This window comes from Anomaloglossus baeobatrachus, chromosome 11 (genome assembly GCF_048569485.1).
Source record: "Anomaloglossus baeobatrachus isolate aAnoBae1 chromosome 11, aAnoBae1.hap1, whole genome shotgun sequence".
Taxonomy (NCBI): domain Eukaryota; kingdom Metazoa; phylum Chordata; class Amphibia; order Anura; family Aromobatidae; genus Anomaloglossus; species Anomaloglossus baeobatrachus.
The window spans coordinates 123,699,788-123,719,324 of NC_134363.1; the positions used below are offsets into that span (position 1 = coordinate 123,699,788).

The 19,537-nt window shown below is 43.7% G+C and overlaps 1 protein-coding gene across 2 annotated transcripts in view; it reads right to left on the reverse strand.

Moving 5' to 3' along the window:
* The window catches only part of MMEL1 (membrane metalloendopeptidase like 1), a 450,309-nt gene that overhangs the window by 56,960 nt on the left and 373,812 nt on the right, over nt 1–19,537 (reverse strand). For both annotated transcript variants that reach the window (XM_075329400.1, XM_075329399.1), the window contains exons 12-13: nt 14,194–14,287; nt 10,889–11,017 (exon numbers count right to left, since the gene is read on the reverse strand). In XM_075329400.1, coding sequence (XP_075185515.1) covers nt 10,889–11,017; nt 14,194–14,287 — 223 coding nt within the window. The remainder of the gene's footprint in view (nt 1–10,888; nt 11,018–14,193; nt 14,288–19,537) is intronic.

The window sequence follows — 19,537 nt, forward strand, 5'->3', positions numbered from 1 at the left end:
GGTGCCCAGCATAGGGGATAGAGCACGATGGGGAGTGCGCTGCATGGGGGATGGAGCACGATGGGGAGTGCGGAGTATGGCGGATGGAGCATGTTTGGGAGTGCGCAGCATGGTGGATGGAGCACGTTTGGGAGTGCGCAGCATGGCGGATGGAGCACGTTTGGGAGTGCGCAGCATGGGAGATGGAGCACGATGGGGAGTGCGCAGCGTGGCGGATGGAGCACGTTTGGGAGTGCGCAGCATGGGGGATGGAGCACGATGGGGAGTGCGCAGCATGGCGGATGGAGCACATTTGGGAGTGCGCAGCATGGCGGATGGAGCACGTTTGGGAGTGCGCAGGATGGGAGATGTAGCACGATGGGGGGTGCGCAGCATAGGAGATGGAGCACGATGGGGAGTGCACACCTCCCCCCAACACACACACACGCGCGCGCGCACTGCACAACACACCACACACACACACACACTGGGAACCACAAACAACTGCCCTACACAGACACCCACACACAGACAACGCTGCACACACAAATATACGCACATACCGCACAACACACACATTGCACAAAACATACCTCCCCCAAAACACACCACACACACACAAACCGCGCAACACACACACACAATGCTACGGACACACAGCGCTCAACAAACAACGCAACACACAAACAACACCGCTCTCACCCCCTGCCACACCCAGACAACACCCAGACCATGTACAGCGCCCTACACAAACACTTGGTAACTACACACAACAACATCTATATATATATATATATATATATATATATATATATATATATATATATAACAAAAATCATACATGAACTACACAATACGTAAATTCTAGAATACCCGATGCGTAGAATCGGGCCACCTTCTAGTATATATATAACTATCTCAGCAGAGGAACATTTTTTTAATCACATCCAATTGTGGAAAACAATAATATTATTCCAAGATCTATTGATTAAAATCAACTCGCCTGACCTAAACCCCATAGAGAATCTATGGGGTATTGTCAAGAGGAAGATGAGAGACACTAGAACCAACAATGCAGATGAGCTGAAGGCTGCTATTAGCAACCTGGGCTTTCATAACACCTCAGCAGTGCCACAGGCTGATCGCCTCCATGCCACGCCACATTGATGCAGTAACTCATGCAAAAGGAGCCCCGACCAAGTATTGAGGCATTTACTGTACAGCCTTTTCAGTAGGCACCAACATTTCTGAGTTTATAATCATTTTTTCAGTTAGATTTTATATAATATTCTAATTTTCGGAGATAATGACTCTTGGGTTTTCATTTGCTGTAAGCCATAATCATCAACATTAACAGAAATAAACACTTGAAATAGATACCTCTGTGTGTAATGACTCTATATAATATATAGAAATAGATCCCTCTGTGTGTAATGACTCTATATAATATATAGGAATAGATCCCTCTGTGTGTAATGACTCTATATAATATATAGGAATAGGTCACTCTGTGTGTAATGACTCTATATAATATGTAGAAATCGATCCCTCTGTGTGTAATGACTCTATATATTATATGTGTTTCCTTTTTGCATTGAATTATTAGAAATAAATTAACTTTTTGATGATATTCTAATTTATTGAGATGCACTTGTATATTACATTTCTGAAGAACAGAGTGAAAGTGATTCAGTGGCCAAGTGTCTCCTGATCTGAATCCAACCGAACACGTATGAGGAATTCTGAAGAGGCAAGTTATTAAAACTCTAGATTTTCTAACGCCAAGTTATATAAAACTGAATGTTTTTTGGATGAAGCAGATCAGGTGATGTGCATTTTTAATGAGGGAGGTGCGGACTGAGGACACGGCCAGGGTAAGGGAGGCTGAAACGCAACCACCATTGAGCAAGACACAGAAGTACAAGGTGTTCAGTACTCAGGGACACTGCCGAGGGGAGGAGGCTGAAACCAACCACCATGAGCAAGACACAGAAGTACAAGGTGTTCAGTACTCAGGGACACTGCCGAGGGGAGGAGGCTGAAACCAACCACCATGAGCAAGACACAGAAGTACAAGGTGTTCAGTGCTCAGGGACACTGCCGAGGGGAGGAGGCTGAAACCAACCACCATGAGCAAGACACAGTAGTTCAAGCTGTTCAGTAATCAGAGACATGGCTGAGGTGAGGAGGTTGAAACCAACAACCACTGAACAAGACACAGAAGTACAAGGTGTTCAGCGCTCAGAGACATAGCCGCTATGAAGAAATAAAGGCTGATGGAGACCCACAAGTGTACAGACACCAAACTGGAATATGATGAGGTAGAAAGTGGTTCCTCTATGGCCCGTATAGCCAAACTATGAGTCAGATGAAATTAAACAGGTTTTATCTATGAGTTTCAGATCGTCTTCAAACGCGTAGCTAAATAAAACATGGTAAATTTCATCTAACTCATTTTTTGGCTATACGGGCAGCGCAGAGGAACCACTTTCTACTTCATCATTTCCCAATTTGGCTGTCTACAATCAAATAGAGTGAATGCAGACTTTTCTTCTGAGACCGGAAAACTGTTTTAAGTTACTTATTTGAGGTGTGATATCGAGTTGATATACACTTAATCAGTTACCTTCTGTGTAGCCAGTAATTGGTTAATGGAATTTCACATGAATTTTTCATACTCTTACTCCAGTCCTAAATGACATTGTGCAGGCAGCACGACTTAGTAGCTGTACTATTAATAATAGATAATAATTCTCTGGGAGTCGGGGACCTAGCTTCTCTGGTAAACAATACTGCAGTGACTTTTGGAGCAACAGTCACACACTCTGTGCCACGTCCCCCGCTGGGTTTCTGTAGGGGGACAGAAAGCTGAACTGCAGAATCAAGTGACATGCTTGACACTAACTTTTCTCTTTGCGGAAGGATACAACACCCGGAAAATTGCGATTGTAGATGAGAAGCAGCGTAGGCAATGGTATATATTTATAATGTACAAGGCCTTTTCTTTTACAAAGTAAACTTGCATTCTTATGTTTGGTTTTTGGGCAATTTGTTGGTATATTGGTCATTTCTGCATTTTTGTATTGATTTTGTGCATGCTTTTATCCTTTATCTAATTTTTGCTTTTACATATTTTTGATGCTTGTTTTTGTCTTTAAATTTTTTAAGTTGGTGAAGAATAATATTTTTTTTTTTGAATCAGATCTTTTTTTATTAAATCATTAGGGATCGATACAGAGAGTATTTCACTTTTCAGATAACTGATAACAATAAACAGATAAACACATGTGATTTATAAATCAGGTTCTTTCTCTGAATGTATGTAAATATAATAATAGAGTTCTCAAATCATAATTATATTATATAACTTGAGCCTACAAACCTCGTGGCTCTACAAATAAACAAAACTTAAATTATGCAATAATGCCTCAGACTAACAGGAACACCTCCTCCATCAGCCGTGTCGCTCCACATCGTATTGCTATACTCTCCCGCCCCTCCCTCTCCGTGCAGTCATCCATGAAACCGTTCCAGTCCTCTCTCACCTCTTCATTCAAAGTCCACTTCGTCACAGAAAAAACTAGTTTTAATTCCCTTCCTCACACATGCCATCACTGCAGGCACAACAGTAACCGGTCTAGCATTGCATCCCGAACCAGTGCACTAGAGGGTAGGCCCGGCAACTCCATCCATGGCCGCCAAATGCTGTAAAACTTTTTCAATGTTTTTCTTTTTAAATAAACTCCCCTTTCCAATCTTATGATGTTATTTAATTTGTTTTTGAGCTCTGGTAATGTTGGTGGTAGAGGGTCTAACCAGTGATATGCAAGTAGCTTTCTTGCTTGGTACAAGATACGTGCTATTCCCAGGGCTGTTGGAGAATCCGGATCCACTTCTCCTTCCCACAGACTCAACAGGCACAGGCGGGGCGACGGTTGTATTGTGATATGATATATTTGATCTATAAGTCCCAGGGTTTGGTTCCAGAAATCACCAATGTGTCCACATTCCCACATAACATGCATCAAATGGACATCATCCTGTCCACACCTAACACACTGTGTGTTTGGTCTGAGTCCCATCTTAAATAGTAGACTGGGAGTTTTATATACCCTGTGGATGAGATATATTTGAGACAGCTTTTGGCACTCCGATACCGCCAGTTTAGGAACTTGTTCCAATATATCAGACCACTGGCCTTCCGTCAGGGGACCGACGTCTCGTTCCCATTTACTTTTAACAATCAATGGATGTGTTTCCAGATGGGCAGGTAGTAATTTTTTATATAGTTCCGAAATAAGACCCTTAGAGGACTCAGATGTAAGCAGCCTATGTAATGTTTGATTATGTGTCACTGTTACCGGGTTTGTCCTCCCCTGTCTTTCCAGTGCGTGTCTCAGCTTCAAATACTGATAAAAGAAGACATGCGGAAGGTGAAACTCCGTTCTCAGTTGTTCAAAGCTTTTAAGAGTATTATTTTGTAGCACTTGTGACACTAAATGGATCCCTTTATCCTCCCATCCTCTGAACCCTAATTTTTTAATTTCTGGCAAGTCGGGGTTCTGCCACAGTGGCCAGAGCTCTGTAGGTCCGCTTATCCCCAAAAGAGACTTACCCCTGTCCCACACCCGGAATATCATAGCCAGTGTGGGATATCGTGCCCCATTTATCTGTCTTTGTCCCACATCCAACCGGCAACCTGGGTACTTCCATACTGATCCCTCTCTCACTATATCACCACTGGTATCATACCCTCCTTCTTTCCCCCAACCCCTCAGATGTTGCATCTGGGAGGCTAGGCTATATAGTATATATATGGGTTTGGTACCGCCAGTCCTCCCTCCTCCTTTCCCCGCTGTAGCACTTCCAGTCGAATCCTAGCTTGCTTTTTCTTCCAAATAAGTTCCCGGAATATTGTATTAATTTTTACAAAAAATTCCCTACATATCCATACTGGAGAATTATGTATAAGGTATAGTAATTGTGACATCATTACCATTTTAATTAAATTGGATCTGCCAATATTTGATAGCGGCAAACGGCACCAGGTATGCACTTTTGCTCTGAATCGCTGTAACAGGGGTTCCACATTTAGGGCCTGGAAATCCTTCGGGATTGGGCTGACAATTACTCCCAGATATTTAAACTCCCGGACCACAGGAACTGGAATCTGTAAGTCCGAAAAGTCCCCCGGAAGGGGGTCCAACGGCATTAAAGCCGACTTGGACCAGTTGATTCGTAGACCAGACCTCTGTCCAAATTCCCGAATGATATTCATTGCCGGCAAAATCGAGGAACGTACCCTGTCTAAATATAAGAGTAGATCGTCTGCGTATAATGATATCTTTTGTTCCACGGCTCCACACCGAAATCCCTCTACCTCCCTGGATTTCCATATTGCCACTGCCAACGGCTCCACTGCAGTCGCGAATAGCAAGGGTGAAAGCGGGCACCCCTGTCTAGTACCTCTTCCAAGAGGAAAAGACTCGGAGACCCTGCCATTAACCCTAACCTTCGCCACCGGTGAGTCATATAGCAGTTTTACCCAATTTATGAATCTAGGTCCAAAGCCCATTTTCCGAAGTACAGCCCACATATATTCCCATTCAAGGCTATCGAACGCCTTAGCGGCGTCTAAGGACAAAATTGCCCTTTCCCCCGGTACCTCAGAACTATGTTGAATTCCCAAATATAATTTCCTGAGATTCATAGATGTGGCTCTGCATGGAATGAATTCTGTCTGATTATTCTGCACTATAGATGAGATGACTCGGGACATCCTATTGGCGAGCACCTTGGCCAGCAATTTAATGTCTGTTTGTAGGAGAGAGATTGGGCGATACGAATCCGGGATCTCTGGATCTTTTCCAGGTTTTAATATTAAGACTATTAAGGCTTCCCTCATAGAGGGCGGGAGGACCCTCTGCCTTTCAGATTCTTCAAATACCTTAAGTAGTTTGGGTAGCAGTAAGGGTGCATACGTTTTATAAAACTCTCCAGGCAGGCCATCCGTTCCCGGATCTTTTTCATTTTGTGTCTGGCCAAGCGCTTCCTCCAGTTCTTCCAATGAGATGTCCCGGTCCAGCAATTCCCTGCTTGCATCACTCAGTGTAGGAAGAGAAAGAGCATCCAAATACTGCTCAATCTCAGTCCCCGTGAGGTCACAGTCTGATGTGTATAGCCGCATATAATACCTCTTTATTTCTCTTATTATATCCTCGCTTGCTGTTACAAAGTCACCTGATTCCGTCTTTAACCTGTTTATATAAGAAGATCCTTCCTGTGCTCTAATGACTGTGGCCAGTAGGTGCCCCACGCCCTCCCCTGCCATAAAATAATTTTGTTTAAGGAAATAGCGTTTATTTTCTGCCACCGACATGAGATTTTCTTTGAGTGACATCTGTGCCTTCTCTAGAGTGTTTTTAGTTTCTACGGTCGGGTTGAGCACCACCGCAGCCTCCGCATCAGATACCTTCTGAATCAGACTCTGGGTGTAACATTTGGTTTGATTTTTGCGTATGCATATTTCTCTAAGATATATGCCCCTTACCACAGCTTTCATAGAGTCCCAAACTATGTGTGGCGGTGCAGAGCACTCATTAAGATGAAAGTATTCCAGAATGTTATCATATAAAGATCCCCCAATAAGCTGGATCCAGAAGGGATTAAGTTTCCAGATAGGCCTGGGCAGAGTGAGGGGGTTTCCCCATGCAAGCGTAACATCTAATGGTGAGTGATCAGATACACTTCTAGGTAGGTAGGCCACCTTTTGTGTATATGAGGCAATAAGTGCGTTTCCAATAGCCAGGTCTATCCATGACATGGTGTGGTGGGAGCTAGAGTAACAGGAGAATTGTTTGGTTGTGGGGTGTTGGGCACGCCAAAGATCTACAAAACCCAGCTCTGTTAGCATTCTAGCAAATGAAGTCGGGGCGGCTTTCTCCGATATGTTTCCCGAGTGTAATTTATCTAGATAGGGATGTAAATAATTATTAAAATCCCCATATCAAAAGCATCGGCACAGATGAAAGGGAATCTAAAATAGACAATATCCTTTTTACCGGTTCGACTGAATATGGTGGAGGGATATATATCGCAACCAGAATAAATTGTATACCATACAGCGTGCAAAGCAAACATACAAATCTGCCCCCCGGGTCAATCACTGATTTGGTACATGAGAACGGGATGGATTTGTGCACCAACACACTCCCACCCCGTGCATGGGTCGAGTATGTGGAATGATATTCATGCGCGATCCATCCCTTCCTCAGCCAATGAACATTATCCCTGACCATATGGGTCTCGGAGAGACATAAAATAGCCGGTAAAAGTTTCTGTAGGTGAGTAAATATAGCACATCTTTTGTTCGCATCTCCGAGCCCTCTAACATTCCACGCTACAATATTTAAAGATGTCGCCATAAGCGTAGACTAAGATATGATCCGAACGGATACTTCATACCTGGAGGAGAGAGGCGTTCTCCACCGATTCTCAAAAACATTAGGTTGAGCGACACGACTGAGGCACACCACACTTCCCAAACAGATTGCATCATACAACAATATACAAGAAAAAAAAGGAGAGAGATATATCTCACACATATATCTTACACATTTCTCCCAAATAGAGAGAATCAGGGCTAAAAACACGCCCCAAGTCCATGCAGGGAGGGGGGTCCACAACTCGCTAGTGCAGCGTGTGTCCACAATGAACCGGCCGTCTCCCATCCTGGATCCTAGATGAATTTAACTGTAATGAGCTCACCAGCATAGCGTCCCAAACAAAAACAACGCCTGGCGGCAGAAAGGGAAATCTCAGGTATTCTTCCTCCTCAGGGATCTCTCATTGATATCCAGCCAAGACAATGCCGCCCCAGCCGTATCAAAAAAATGAGTCTCTCCGTTCGCAGCAATCCGCAGTTTAGCAGGGTACATCATGGAATATGGCACTTGTAGGTTGCGCAATCATTTTTTGATCTCAATAAATTGCGCTCTTTTACGTTGCACTTCCATGGAGAAATCAGGAAATATTGATATCTTCCTCCCATCAATTGCAAGTTCTCTGATATCTCTGGCTCTGCGCAGGATAGTGTCCCTATCTTTATAGTGCAGTAGTTTAATCAGAATAGGACGTGGGGGTGCTCCCGGCTGTGGGGCACGCGCAGGGACCCTGTGCGCTCTTTCAATGGTGAAAAAAGAGGATAGTATGTCTTTTCCCATGGTGTTTTTAAGCCATTTCTCAAAGAAATTCAATGGGTCATTGCCCTCCATCCTCTCTGGGACCCCCACCAGTCTCAAATTACTTCTGCGGGAGCGGTTTTCTAAATCATCCACCTTGTTTAGCAGTGTGGAGATATTTTGCGTGGCCTTTCCCAGTTCTCGTGACATTGGTGATAATTTATCCTCTGTTGTACTCACTCTTTCCTCCAGCTCCCCCATTCTGACAGCCACCCCTTGCAGCTCACGTTTAATACAGGCCATATCTGAGGTGACAGTTCCAATCTGGCTGCTTAGAGTGGCCAATGTGGTATTGCAAGAGTTAATTGCTGCCAGAATGTCTCTCAGTATGGCCTCAGTGAAAACAGGTGTTGTTTGCTCCACATCTCCCCCTCCTCCCTCTGCCAGCGCAGGCCTCTGTGTCTCCATATCTTGTGCTGCTGAACATGCAGGGCCCAGGGTACTCACAGTCTCACCGTCGGGTATGTTTTCTCCCTGCTCCAGGGCCCGTTCAGCGCTGCCATCGGGTGCCTCGTTGTAGGTAGGCTCTGTGCCAGGGGCCACTCTGGCAAACCGCTCCAACCTGCTTGCTACTCCCACTGCTCCAGCTCGGGATGGTGTGGATGCCGGCGGCGCCATATTGGATTCTTCAGAGGCACGCTCCTGCGCGTCTCTGTCCCTTTTATTGCTGCTGCGGGTCGGCATATCCTGGCTTTGCTCGCTTCCCCGGGTGTTATAAGTAGTGTTGCAGCCCTCCATAGTCGGTAGTGCCTGTCAGCAAGGCCGGTGTGCAGGATGATTCAGGATCCACGCAGGAGCTCACCCATGCTGCTTCCTCTCTACATGAGGTCCAGGCCACGCCCCCATCGGTGAAGAATAATATTACTCACTGGTATTTAGCATTGTTTAATACGGGGCAAAGTAGCCTGTTCATGGAATCCTTCCTCCCTAGAATGTGATCAGTCTTAAGAGAAATATTGCAGCTATAAGTCTCTTTCCTACTGGCATGCTGGATTGGTGTGTTACTCTCCGCATGGAGAAAAGTTTTTCCCTTAGACCCTGTCTTAGCCTCTCATACAGCCAGATCAGATCTCCTACTTTGAACAGATGATGGGCAATCACCACGAAACACCATGTCTGCAAATTAATGTTCTGATCTGGAATAATTCCTAAAGCGGGCTTTACACGCTACGATATATCAAACGATATGTCGTCGGGGTCACGTCATTAGTGACGCACATCTGGCCTTGTTTGACATTTCGTAGCGTGTAACACAAATGAGCGACTGTGAACAATGAAAAATACTCACCTTATCGTTGCTTGTTGACACGTCGCTCATTTTTAAAAAATCGAACATTCTTCTGTGCTCTGGTTGTTCATCGTTCCTGAGGCAGCACACATCGCTCCGTGTGACACCCCGGGAACGATGAACTGCAGCTTACCTGCGTCCCACCGGCAATGCGGAAGGAAGGAGGTGGGTGGGATGTTTACGTCCCGCTCATCTCCGCCCCTCCGCTTCTATTGGACGGCCGCTGTGTGACGTTGCTGTGACACCGAACGTCCGTCCCCCTTCAAGAAGAGGATGTTTGCCACCCACAGCGAGGTCATTTGGAAGGTAAGTACGTGTGACGAGGGTTTACGACTTTGTGCGACACGGGTAACAAATTGCCCGTGCTGCACAAACGATTGGGGCGGGTGCGATCGCAAATGCGATCGTACGACATATCGACATGTGTAAAGCAGCCTTAAGTCATATGACAAGGCTCGTTAAAGGTTTACTTTTGACTTTTAGGATTGATGCCTCTAATAGGTGACACTAGAGTTTGTCTACTTCCTCCCTGAAGAGATCATTTGCAGTCTTAAGGGCCTCACTTATAGTAATAGATCAGCTAAATAACTTTAGAGTTTGAAATGCATCAGTAGGAGTTTAGTGCGCTGCACTTGTTTCCCTATGGAGGTTTTCATTGAATATGGAAATAAAGAGTGGAAATGTAACCTTACCGCTGGATGATCCTCAACTCCTCCTACGATGCCTGTACCTACCAGTGTGCAGAGGCCATTTAGTGAGATGATTAGTGAGCCATGTGGAGAAGGTGAACTTTGCATCTTTTGTCTTTACCTAAGTTCAATAACATCTTAACTTATACTGTCTTATACTATTTTGTCTTGCATTAAAATCACACCATGGGCATATTCAATCATGAGGAAGAAGTTGTCGATATCAATACATTGTTCTTTATAATGAGATTGACATCTCAATTTAGCCTACATGGGATTGTGTGATTTAGGAAAATCATGTTTAAATATTCTAATTCCGATAAACAGTATAGCTCGCTCAAGTGTACTCGACATGGCATTACATAGACGGGCCAGTGACTTCACTGGATACTAATTAATTATTTGGCAAGAAAGACAAAGCGGAGGAACTCACCAGACCATAATTCATTCTTTATTTTCCCTAAATCAGTTTTACAGGCTGTTGGTACTTTCTACCATTTTTTACCTTTGGTTTACAAGTAATAACAAATATTCTTGTTGAATGTAATGAAAATCAAATACAAACTCAACAATTTGTGCATGTTTCCCAAAAATGGTGAAGGACCACTATTATCCTCTCGGATCATCAGTGACATTATTTTTGGAGCATACTGGTTATAGATGGATATCATGGTAGTGTAAACGTTACATACCATCTTTTTGCTCTCACCAGCAAATGTTTTCTTGACATACATGGCTCCAACAGAGTTCTCCATGTTGCTGTTGACATAACTGACACACTCCCTCCATCGAGCTTCTTCTAATGTGGTGCCATACAGAGCCTAGACAGAAAACATGACCACTTCAATCCTTATATAATCACCAGAATTCAGCTTTTTTGTACAGTCAAAAAATTGCACACTGGGCACTGGTCGGTATTTGATCATGGGCAACATCTACACATCTCCCTATTGTTCACATGGGTCCCTGGGCTACTTTGATTTTCACATACACTCTAAAAAACATACTAAGGTTCTAATGGAATTGATCTTGGAATTCTCATGAAATCCTCATGGGTTTATCATGTACAATTCTTTCTCTGCCCTATTTGTTTACTCTAAGTGAAAGAGTTGTTGAGCTACAATTATTGAACTACGGTAGATTCTGCTGTTTCCTAATAAACTCAATGATGACTCAATGCCACGTGAACTGACCAAATAAGAAAGATTGTAGAAAATTTGACTCCAAAATCCTACACGTTATTGGTAACACTTATGTTCTTTGTCTGGACAGTGTGGTAGGATGGCAGGATGGAAGCCTTTGTTTATAAAGAAAAACATCTAAGCCAGGCTCTGTTTGGCCAAATCCTACATCAAGTCTGCTGAAAGCATGTGGGAAAATGTGTAATGGTTGATGAGACCAAGGTTGAATTTTTGGGCCATGATTACAAAAAGTATATTTGAGCAAAATCAACATTGTGCATTACCAAAAGAACACTATACCCACAGTGAAGCATTGGTGGGAGGAGCAACATTATACATTGTAGCGGTTTTGAAACTGGGGTTTTAGTCAAGGTGCAGGGAATAACAAACAGTTCAAAATATCAGTAAATTTTACAATAAAACTTTCAGGCCTCTGCTAAAAAACTGAAGATGAAGAGGATTTTCACCTTTCAGCAGGACAACAACCTTAAATTAAGCGCATGCCCCCAAATCAATGAAAAATGGTTTTACCAGAAAATTATCAAAGTTTTGGAATGGCCCAGGTAGGACCCAGACCTGATTCCAATTGAAAATTGTTGCGATGATCTGAAGAAGATGACACTGTACACAGGAGATGCACCATCTGATAAATTTGGAGCTACTACAAGGAAAAGTGGGCAAAGATTTCCAATTTTAGATGTGCCATGCTGATAGACTCCTATCCCAAAAGAATGATTACTGTCATAAATTCACAGAGTACTTCAACAATGTTTTAGTTTAAGGGTGTGCCTATTTAGGCAACCGCATTATTTTAATTCTTTATTTTTCTTATTCCACAGATTTCAATTTGTTTTATAATTTAATTGTACAGACTATACAGGGTGGACCATAGGTATGGATACACCCTGGATGGGCCATAAGTATGGAGACACCCTGATAAATAAGAGTAAAGCTGAATTCAAAATGGCGGCTTTGCAGATGGCCGCCATGGGCGTCACCCGACCTCAAATGTTTTGCCCCTCCCATGCATTTTATCAGGGTGTATCCATACTTATGGACCACCTTGTACATAGAGATGAGCAGATCTGACACAATTTTAATGTTATAGTGTTGTATCTGAAACTCACTGTTTAGTCTAGGCCTTAGCTTTTGGTTGTAAGTACTAGAGATCAATGCGTATATACTGAGACCTCAATGACCTGCAGCCAGAAGTCACAGTCCAATGCTCACTCTCGGCCTAGGCTTTCAGGTGTGAGTAAACTCTGGCAATCACCGGACATGTACTGGGACCTCCATGGGCTGTGGCCAGAAGTCACAGTCCAATTTTCACTCTAGCCGGAGCTTTCAGGTGGGAACAAGCTCCAAATGCTGAGGCCTCCATGGCCTGCAGGCAGAAGTCACAGTCCAATGTCCCGTCTAGGCCGGGGCTTTCGTGCGTGAGAAAGCTACGTTGCTCACTGCACAGGTACTGGGACCTCCAGGGTCTGTTACCTAATTCACAGTCCAATGTTCACTCTAGGCCGAAGCTTTCAGGTGGGAACAAGCTCCATATGCTGAGGCCTCCATGGCCTGCAGGCAAAAGTCACAGTCCAATGTTCAGTCTAGGCCGGTGCTTTCGATCGTGATAAAGCTATGGTGCACACTGCACAGGTACTGGGATCTCCAGGGTCTGTGACCTAAGTCACAGTCCAAGGTTCACTCCAGGCCAGGGCTTTCCGGTGTGAACCAGCTCTGGAAATCACAGCACAAGTAATAGGATTTTCATGGGCTGTGGCCAGAAGTCACAGTCCAATGTTCATTCTAGGACGGGACTGTCAGATGCAAGTAGATGTTGACGCACGCGCAGTGAATTTCAGGGCCTGCTCGAGGTCATAAATGCTGGTTTATAGTGATGTATGGTTTGGTGTTTTTCTTATCCTTTTGTCAGGTTCTTTACTGTTCAACAATACGGCGGACACCACTGTCTGTCATTTTGCTGAGTTACTCCATGACGCCTGGAGGACGGGAGCATGTTATCAAGGCAGTATTTACTGCAGTGCTGCTGATCTGTTGCTTGGCGCCATGGACCTGCATACCCCAAACTATACTATCTGACAACCTCCTGATGAACCACGTGTCTGCGTGGGGAAACGCGTCGAGGTGGAGACGTCTTATATATGATATAGTTGGCGGTTCACAATATTGCTTAAAGGACTAATCTTCCAAACATTATGTGGATACTCCTGGATGAATATCATTGACTGTGACTACAGAATCTGCACGGAGTGCCAGCATAGTCTTATTAGGAGATACCAAGTTAAGTTTGGCCTATTACATGTATTGTCCTGCTGTGAACCTGCGCTTGGTTATGTATTTTAAATTGTATCAATTTGTCTTTCTTTGTTCATTGTAAACCCTGGTCTTGATATTCAAGATCAGGGGTTGCCATTGAGTTGGCGCAAGACAATTGATGTATTATTGATGTGCACATATTGGTGTAATTTTTCTACTTGAATAAAATCAAATTATTTTCACAATTGGGGATTTTTCTATGAGTAAATCTGGATTACAAAAAATCCATATTCTCTAATTATAGGTGAAAAAACAGTTCTAAAATTATTCTTGTTGAAATTGCATTTTTACATAACAAAAATCTGTGATTAAGAGGTGTGTAGAATTTTTACATTCACTATAAATATTCTCTTGGAACCCAAAGATTAAAAAGACGGAATAATATGTGCACCGTGATGCTGAACTTACTCCCGTTTCCAGTATATTACCCATGTTGCTTTGTACATATGGGAACCAATGCTACTGCAAATGAATATGTAATTTACCTTTCTGTAGTTGGCCCTCGCATCTTTGTAGCGTCGACTTAAGCTGCTAACTCGATCAATTACCAGTCGCCAAATTACGTAGTTTTGCAATGTGCTGGAGGGAATGAAAGAAGGTATAGATTAAAGTATTAAAAAAAATTGCAAAATAAAATTTACTCATGACTACCATTTAGTCTGCATTTTACAATAATACAAAGAATACAACAAGATCCAATTTCTTATAGTTTTTATCTCCAGAAACTTTTGGAACACATCTTCATCACATCTTCATTCATTGCCACAAATGTATAAAATCCAGCTCCTGGCCATGCCATCTTTCTTTACTAACACTTGTGAAGGAACAGGTGATTGTAAGTAGCTCACTGATACCAGCGTGTCGTATAGTAGGATATCACTGTTGTGACTAATCAGTTTGTGACATATCTCACCCCCTAAATGATATGTTTACTGTAAGCAGAATTATAAAAAATTGGAAGCTTTTAGGATCCACAGCACCTTTGCCACTAAGTGATAAAGCATAAAAGTCCCAAACCTACTCTAGCATGAAGATCAGAACAAAAATTGTCCGTCAGACGGTTCATGGCAGAACAGCTGCATGCAGCCTTACATCACCAAGCACAAAACTACGCGTCAGATGGAGTGTTGTAAAACAGCCAACACTGGGCTCTGGAGCCTGCAAGGAAAACATTCTGTGGAGTGATCAATCAAGTTTTTCTTTCTGAAAGTCTAATGGATGAGTCTAACCCAGTGCACAAAGCAAGGTCCTTGACGACATGGTTCAATAAAGGCTGCTTTACACTCAGCGACATCGCTAGCGATGTCGCTTGTGAAAGCACCCGCCCCCGTTGTTTGTGGGTCACGGGCAAATCGCTGCCCGAGGCGCACAATATCGCTAACACCCGTCACAAGTACTTACCTTCCTAGTGACGTCGCTGTGGGAGCAAACAACCTCTTCGTTAAGGGGGAGGTTCGTGCACTGTCACAGCGACATCACACAGCTGCCGACCAATAGCGGAGGGGCGGTTACCAGCCGCATTAACGACACTCCCACCTCGGTCCCAGAGGACGCAGGTAAGCTGTTGTTCATCGTTCCCGGGGTGTCACACGTAGCGATGTGTGCTGCCTCAGAAACGAAAAACAACCTGAGTCCACAACGACCAACGAGATTTTGAAAAAGAACGACATGTCAACGATCAACGATTAGGTGAGTAGGTTTGATCTCGTTAACACTCGCTCGGAGCTGTTACATGCAACAACGTCACTAACGACGCCGGATATGCGTCACGAATTCCGTGACCCCGACGACATATCTAACGTTGCGTGTAAAGCCCCCTTAAGTTTGTTGTCGAAGAATGTTACTGGTCTCAACCCCATCCATCACCTTTGGGATGAACAAGAACGAAGATTGTGAGCCCGGCCCTCTCTTACAACATCATAAATGTTCTTCTAGATGAATGAGTATCAATTACCACAGACCCCCTCCAGAATCATGTAGAAGGCCTTCCTGGATGAATTGTAGCAAATGGTGGTGAACCATCTGCATGGTATGCTTATATATTCAAACTGAGATATTATGAGGAATGTGTAAGGGTCCCCATACTTTCCTCAATATAGTAACACAAAAAGCAAAAATATCCATCATCCACGTCCAGGTAAAATATAAAAGTTGTATCTTTATTCAGAATCCATTAAAAACATAGGGTGATGAACATCACATCCCCAACAAATATAAAAGTCCTCTTGGACCCCTCATACAGATGGTACGCGTTTCGAGCTCCTCGCTCTTAGTCTGAGTCCTTGGACTCAGACTAAGAGCGAGGAGCTCGAAACGCGTACCATCTGTATGAGGCAAGGACTCAGACTAAGAGCGAGGAGCTCGAAACGCGTACCATCTGTATGAGGGGTCCAAGAGGACTTTTATATTTGTTGGGGATGTGATGTTCATCACCCAATGTTTTTAATGGATTCTGAATAAAGATACAACTTTTATATTTTACCTGGACGTGGATGCTGGATATTTTTGCTTTTTGTGGAATTTCCTGGCGTGGCCGGCCTCTATCCTTGCACCTGTCTCTCATTGGAGTCTCCATAGACCTGGGTGAGCTGATTTTTCTTTTTTCTTTTCCTCAATATAGTGTATGACAAACTCGAAGGAGACAGATGCAATGATCTAGAAAAAACTATATACAGTACCAGCTGTAGTACCCGGGCATTGTCCGGGATAGTAACTGTCTCTCTGTCTCTCTCCCAGTCTCTGTCTCTGTGTCGCTGTCTGTCTGTCTCTCTGTCTGTGTCTTTGTCTGTCTGTTTCTATCTCTGTCTTTATTTGTATCAGTCTGTCTCTCTCCATCTCTGTGTCTGTCTGTCTCTCTCTATCTCTGTGTCTGTCTCAATATGTGTGTGTCTCTTTCCCTGTCTGTCTTTGTCTGTCTCTATCCAGGGCTGTCTTATTCCAGGTTTGTCTCTTTCCCTGTCTGTCTCTTTCCAGGCCTGTCTCTTTCCAGGTCTGTCTCTTTCCAGGTCTGTCTCTTTGCCCGTCTGTCTCTTTCCAGGGCTGTCTCTTTGCCCGTCTGTCTCTTTGCCCATCTGTCTCTTTGCCCGTCTGTCTCTTTGCCTGTCTGTCTCTTTGCCCGCCTGTCTCTTTGCCCGCCTGTCTCTTTCCAGGGCTGTCTCTTTCCAGGGCTGTCTCTTTCCAGGGCTGTCTCTTTCCAGGGCTGTCTCTTTCCAGGGATGTCTCTTTGCCCGTCTGTCTCTTTGCCTGGCTGTCTTTTTGCCCGGCTGTCTCTTTCCAGGGCAGTCTCTTTCCAGGTCTGTCTCTTTCCAGGGCTGTCTCTTTTCAGGGCTGTCTCTTTTCCCGTCTGTCTCTTTCAGGTCTGTCTTTTTGCCTGACTGTCTCTTTCCAGGTCTGTCTCTTTGCTCGTCTGTCTCTTTACCCGTCTGTCTCTTTCCAGGTCTGTCTCTTGCCAGGTCTGTCTCTTTCTAGGGCTGTCTCTTTCCAGCGCTGTCTCTTTTCCTGTCTGTCTCTTTATCCATCTGTCTCTTTGCCCGGCTGTCTCTTTGCCCAGCTGTCTCTTTGCCCGGCTGTTTCTTTGCCTGGCTGTTTCTTTGCCCGGCTGTCTCTTTCCAGGGCTGTCTCTTTCCCGTCTGTCTCTTTCCAGGGCTCGCTTTCCCATCTGTCTCTTTCCCCGTCTGTCCCTTTCCCAGTCTGTCCCTTTCCCCATCTGTCTCTTTGCCCATCTGTCTCTTTCCGGGTATGTCTCTTTGCCCGTCTGTCTCTTTCCAGGCTGTCTCTTTCCAGGTCTGTCTCTTTCCCCGTCTGTCTCTTTTTCCGTCTGTCTCTTTCCCCATCTGTCTCTTTCCCCATCTGTCTCTTTCCCCGTCTGTCTCTTTCCCCGTCTGTCTCTGTCTGTGTCTCTCTCTCTCTCTGTCTCTTTCTGTCTTTCCACCGACATCTTATTAGCTCACCCATAAGTTTCTTATACTAACAGTTTATTTAGTTTCTATAGCAACCACTGACAGTTGCTATTAACAGCCTGTAGCTCCCACCTCCGTTCAGTTTAATGGAGGCAGGATTTTGGAGAGTAACTGTAAAGCGCGGGGTTAAATTTTCCCGTCAAAACATAGTCTATGATGTTCCCTGAGTCACAAGGGGTGTCTGTGCAAAATTTCGTGATTGTAAATGCGACGGTGCGGAGTCCATTAGGGGAAATACACACAGATACATACACACATACACACATACATACACTGAGCTTTATATATTAGATTAAGAGTATGTTATGATTACTGCCATATTAGTTATGTTGTAATGGGACAATTTTTGCAAGAAAAGGAAAGAATGCAGCATTATTTGTACATTACATGATCAGTCCATTGCTATAAATGTAAAATGTATAAGATTTCATTTCACATTGCCACATGGAGATTTTCACAAACTTCACTGACTGTCATGGTAGTGCCGGGTTCATTTCAGGCTACTGATTGTGACACTCAGCCTGATAACTTCTCTGATGTCTGTGATCAGCACAGGCAGACTCAGGCATCGACCAACAGAGTAATATTATATAGGCAGGTTAGCAAGACTGAACCTCTTCTGGTCTGCTTGTGAGTCATCTTTGATCACGTGTTGTGGAGGAGCCAATCACATCTGCTCTCCTCCTATATATGTTGGTTGGACACTTCCATCATTGCCAGCTATAGTTTATTTTAGTTGGTCTGGGGAGGTGTGGTGATCCAGAGTATTTGGTGTGATACCTGTTGATGTGTGAGGTTCTAGAGTTTACTCTTGTTGCCTTTTTGTTGCTACTCTCTTGCTCTTGTATTTCTTCTGAGTCTCTCTTTGTCTATGACAGTGTGTCAATGTTTTGGTTTTCCCTTGTCTATCCTTATCTGTTTGTCATCTCACTCCTGCCCCGTGCCATTTAGCTCCACTAAATACTTATTTTTTTCAATAATAAACATGATTATTTTGACCTAAATGGGTCTTTATTAGTAGAATTTGTCAAATGTGATTTTGGAACTTGTTTTTAATATACGGCCTCTGCATTGGTGGGAATGATGCAATTCAATTCATGTCTCTGAGGACGTGAAGACCCCCTAGTAGAGGCTTAAGTTACATGGAGGCCCAATGTTATATTATATATAATAAGTGAATAATCCATTAGGCACAGAGTGTTGAAAGAAGAGTAGATTAGAAGTGAGGAGAAGTTATTAGGTTGATAATTAGCTACAGAAGAGAAAAATAAAAGCATGATCCACAAGGGGAGCAAAAATAATAAATTATCACTGGAAACTTCATATGAACCATGGCTTATTCACAAATGTCCAATACTAGGAAAATTAACTGTTACAGGTCAGTATGACACATAGTGTTAACCCTGAGTTACTCCATGAAGAGTGTTGGAATAAAGCTGTGGAATACTAATCAATCTGCCTGGCTATAATTACAGATTGAGTTGCCAGGATAATCAGTTTTATCAGGTTTCAACTTACTGTGTGACATTTAGACATAAGCAACCAGTACTAAAAACCCAAGGAACAATATGCTCGGTGAGCATTGAAGTTTTTTTTATCCATTTGGTCATTTGAATCATTTGTAAGATTTATAATGTATATCATACCAAGGTAGAGTAAAAAATTCCAAAAGATCCTTGGTACCTAAGAGAACCCAAATGGCCCTTTGCGAATAGTAAGTCATCAATACACGGTAGGCAAGGGCCCTATTACATATTTTACATTCCAGCTCAAGTTATTTCTCTGATGATATGAAGAGCAGAGGTCTCCTAAGGCCGGTGTCACACGGGACATCACATGAGCGATCGCACCCGCCCCCGTCGTTAGTGCG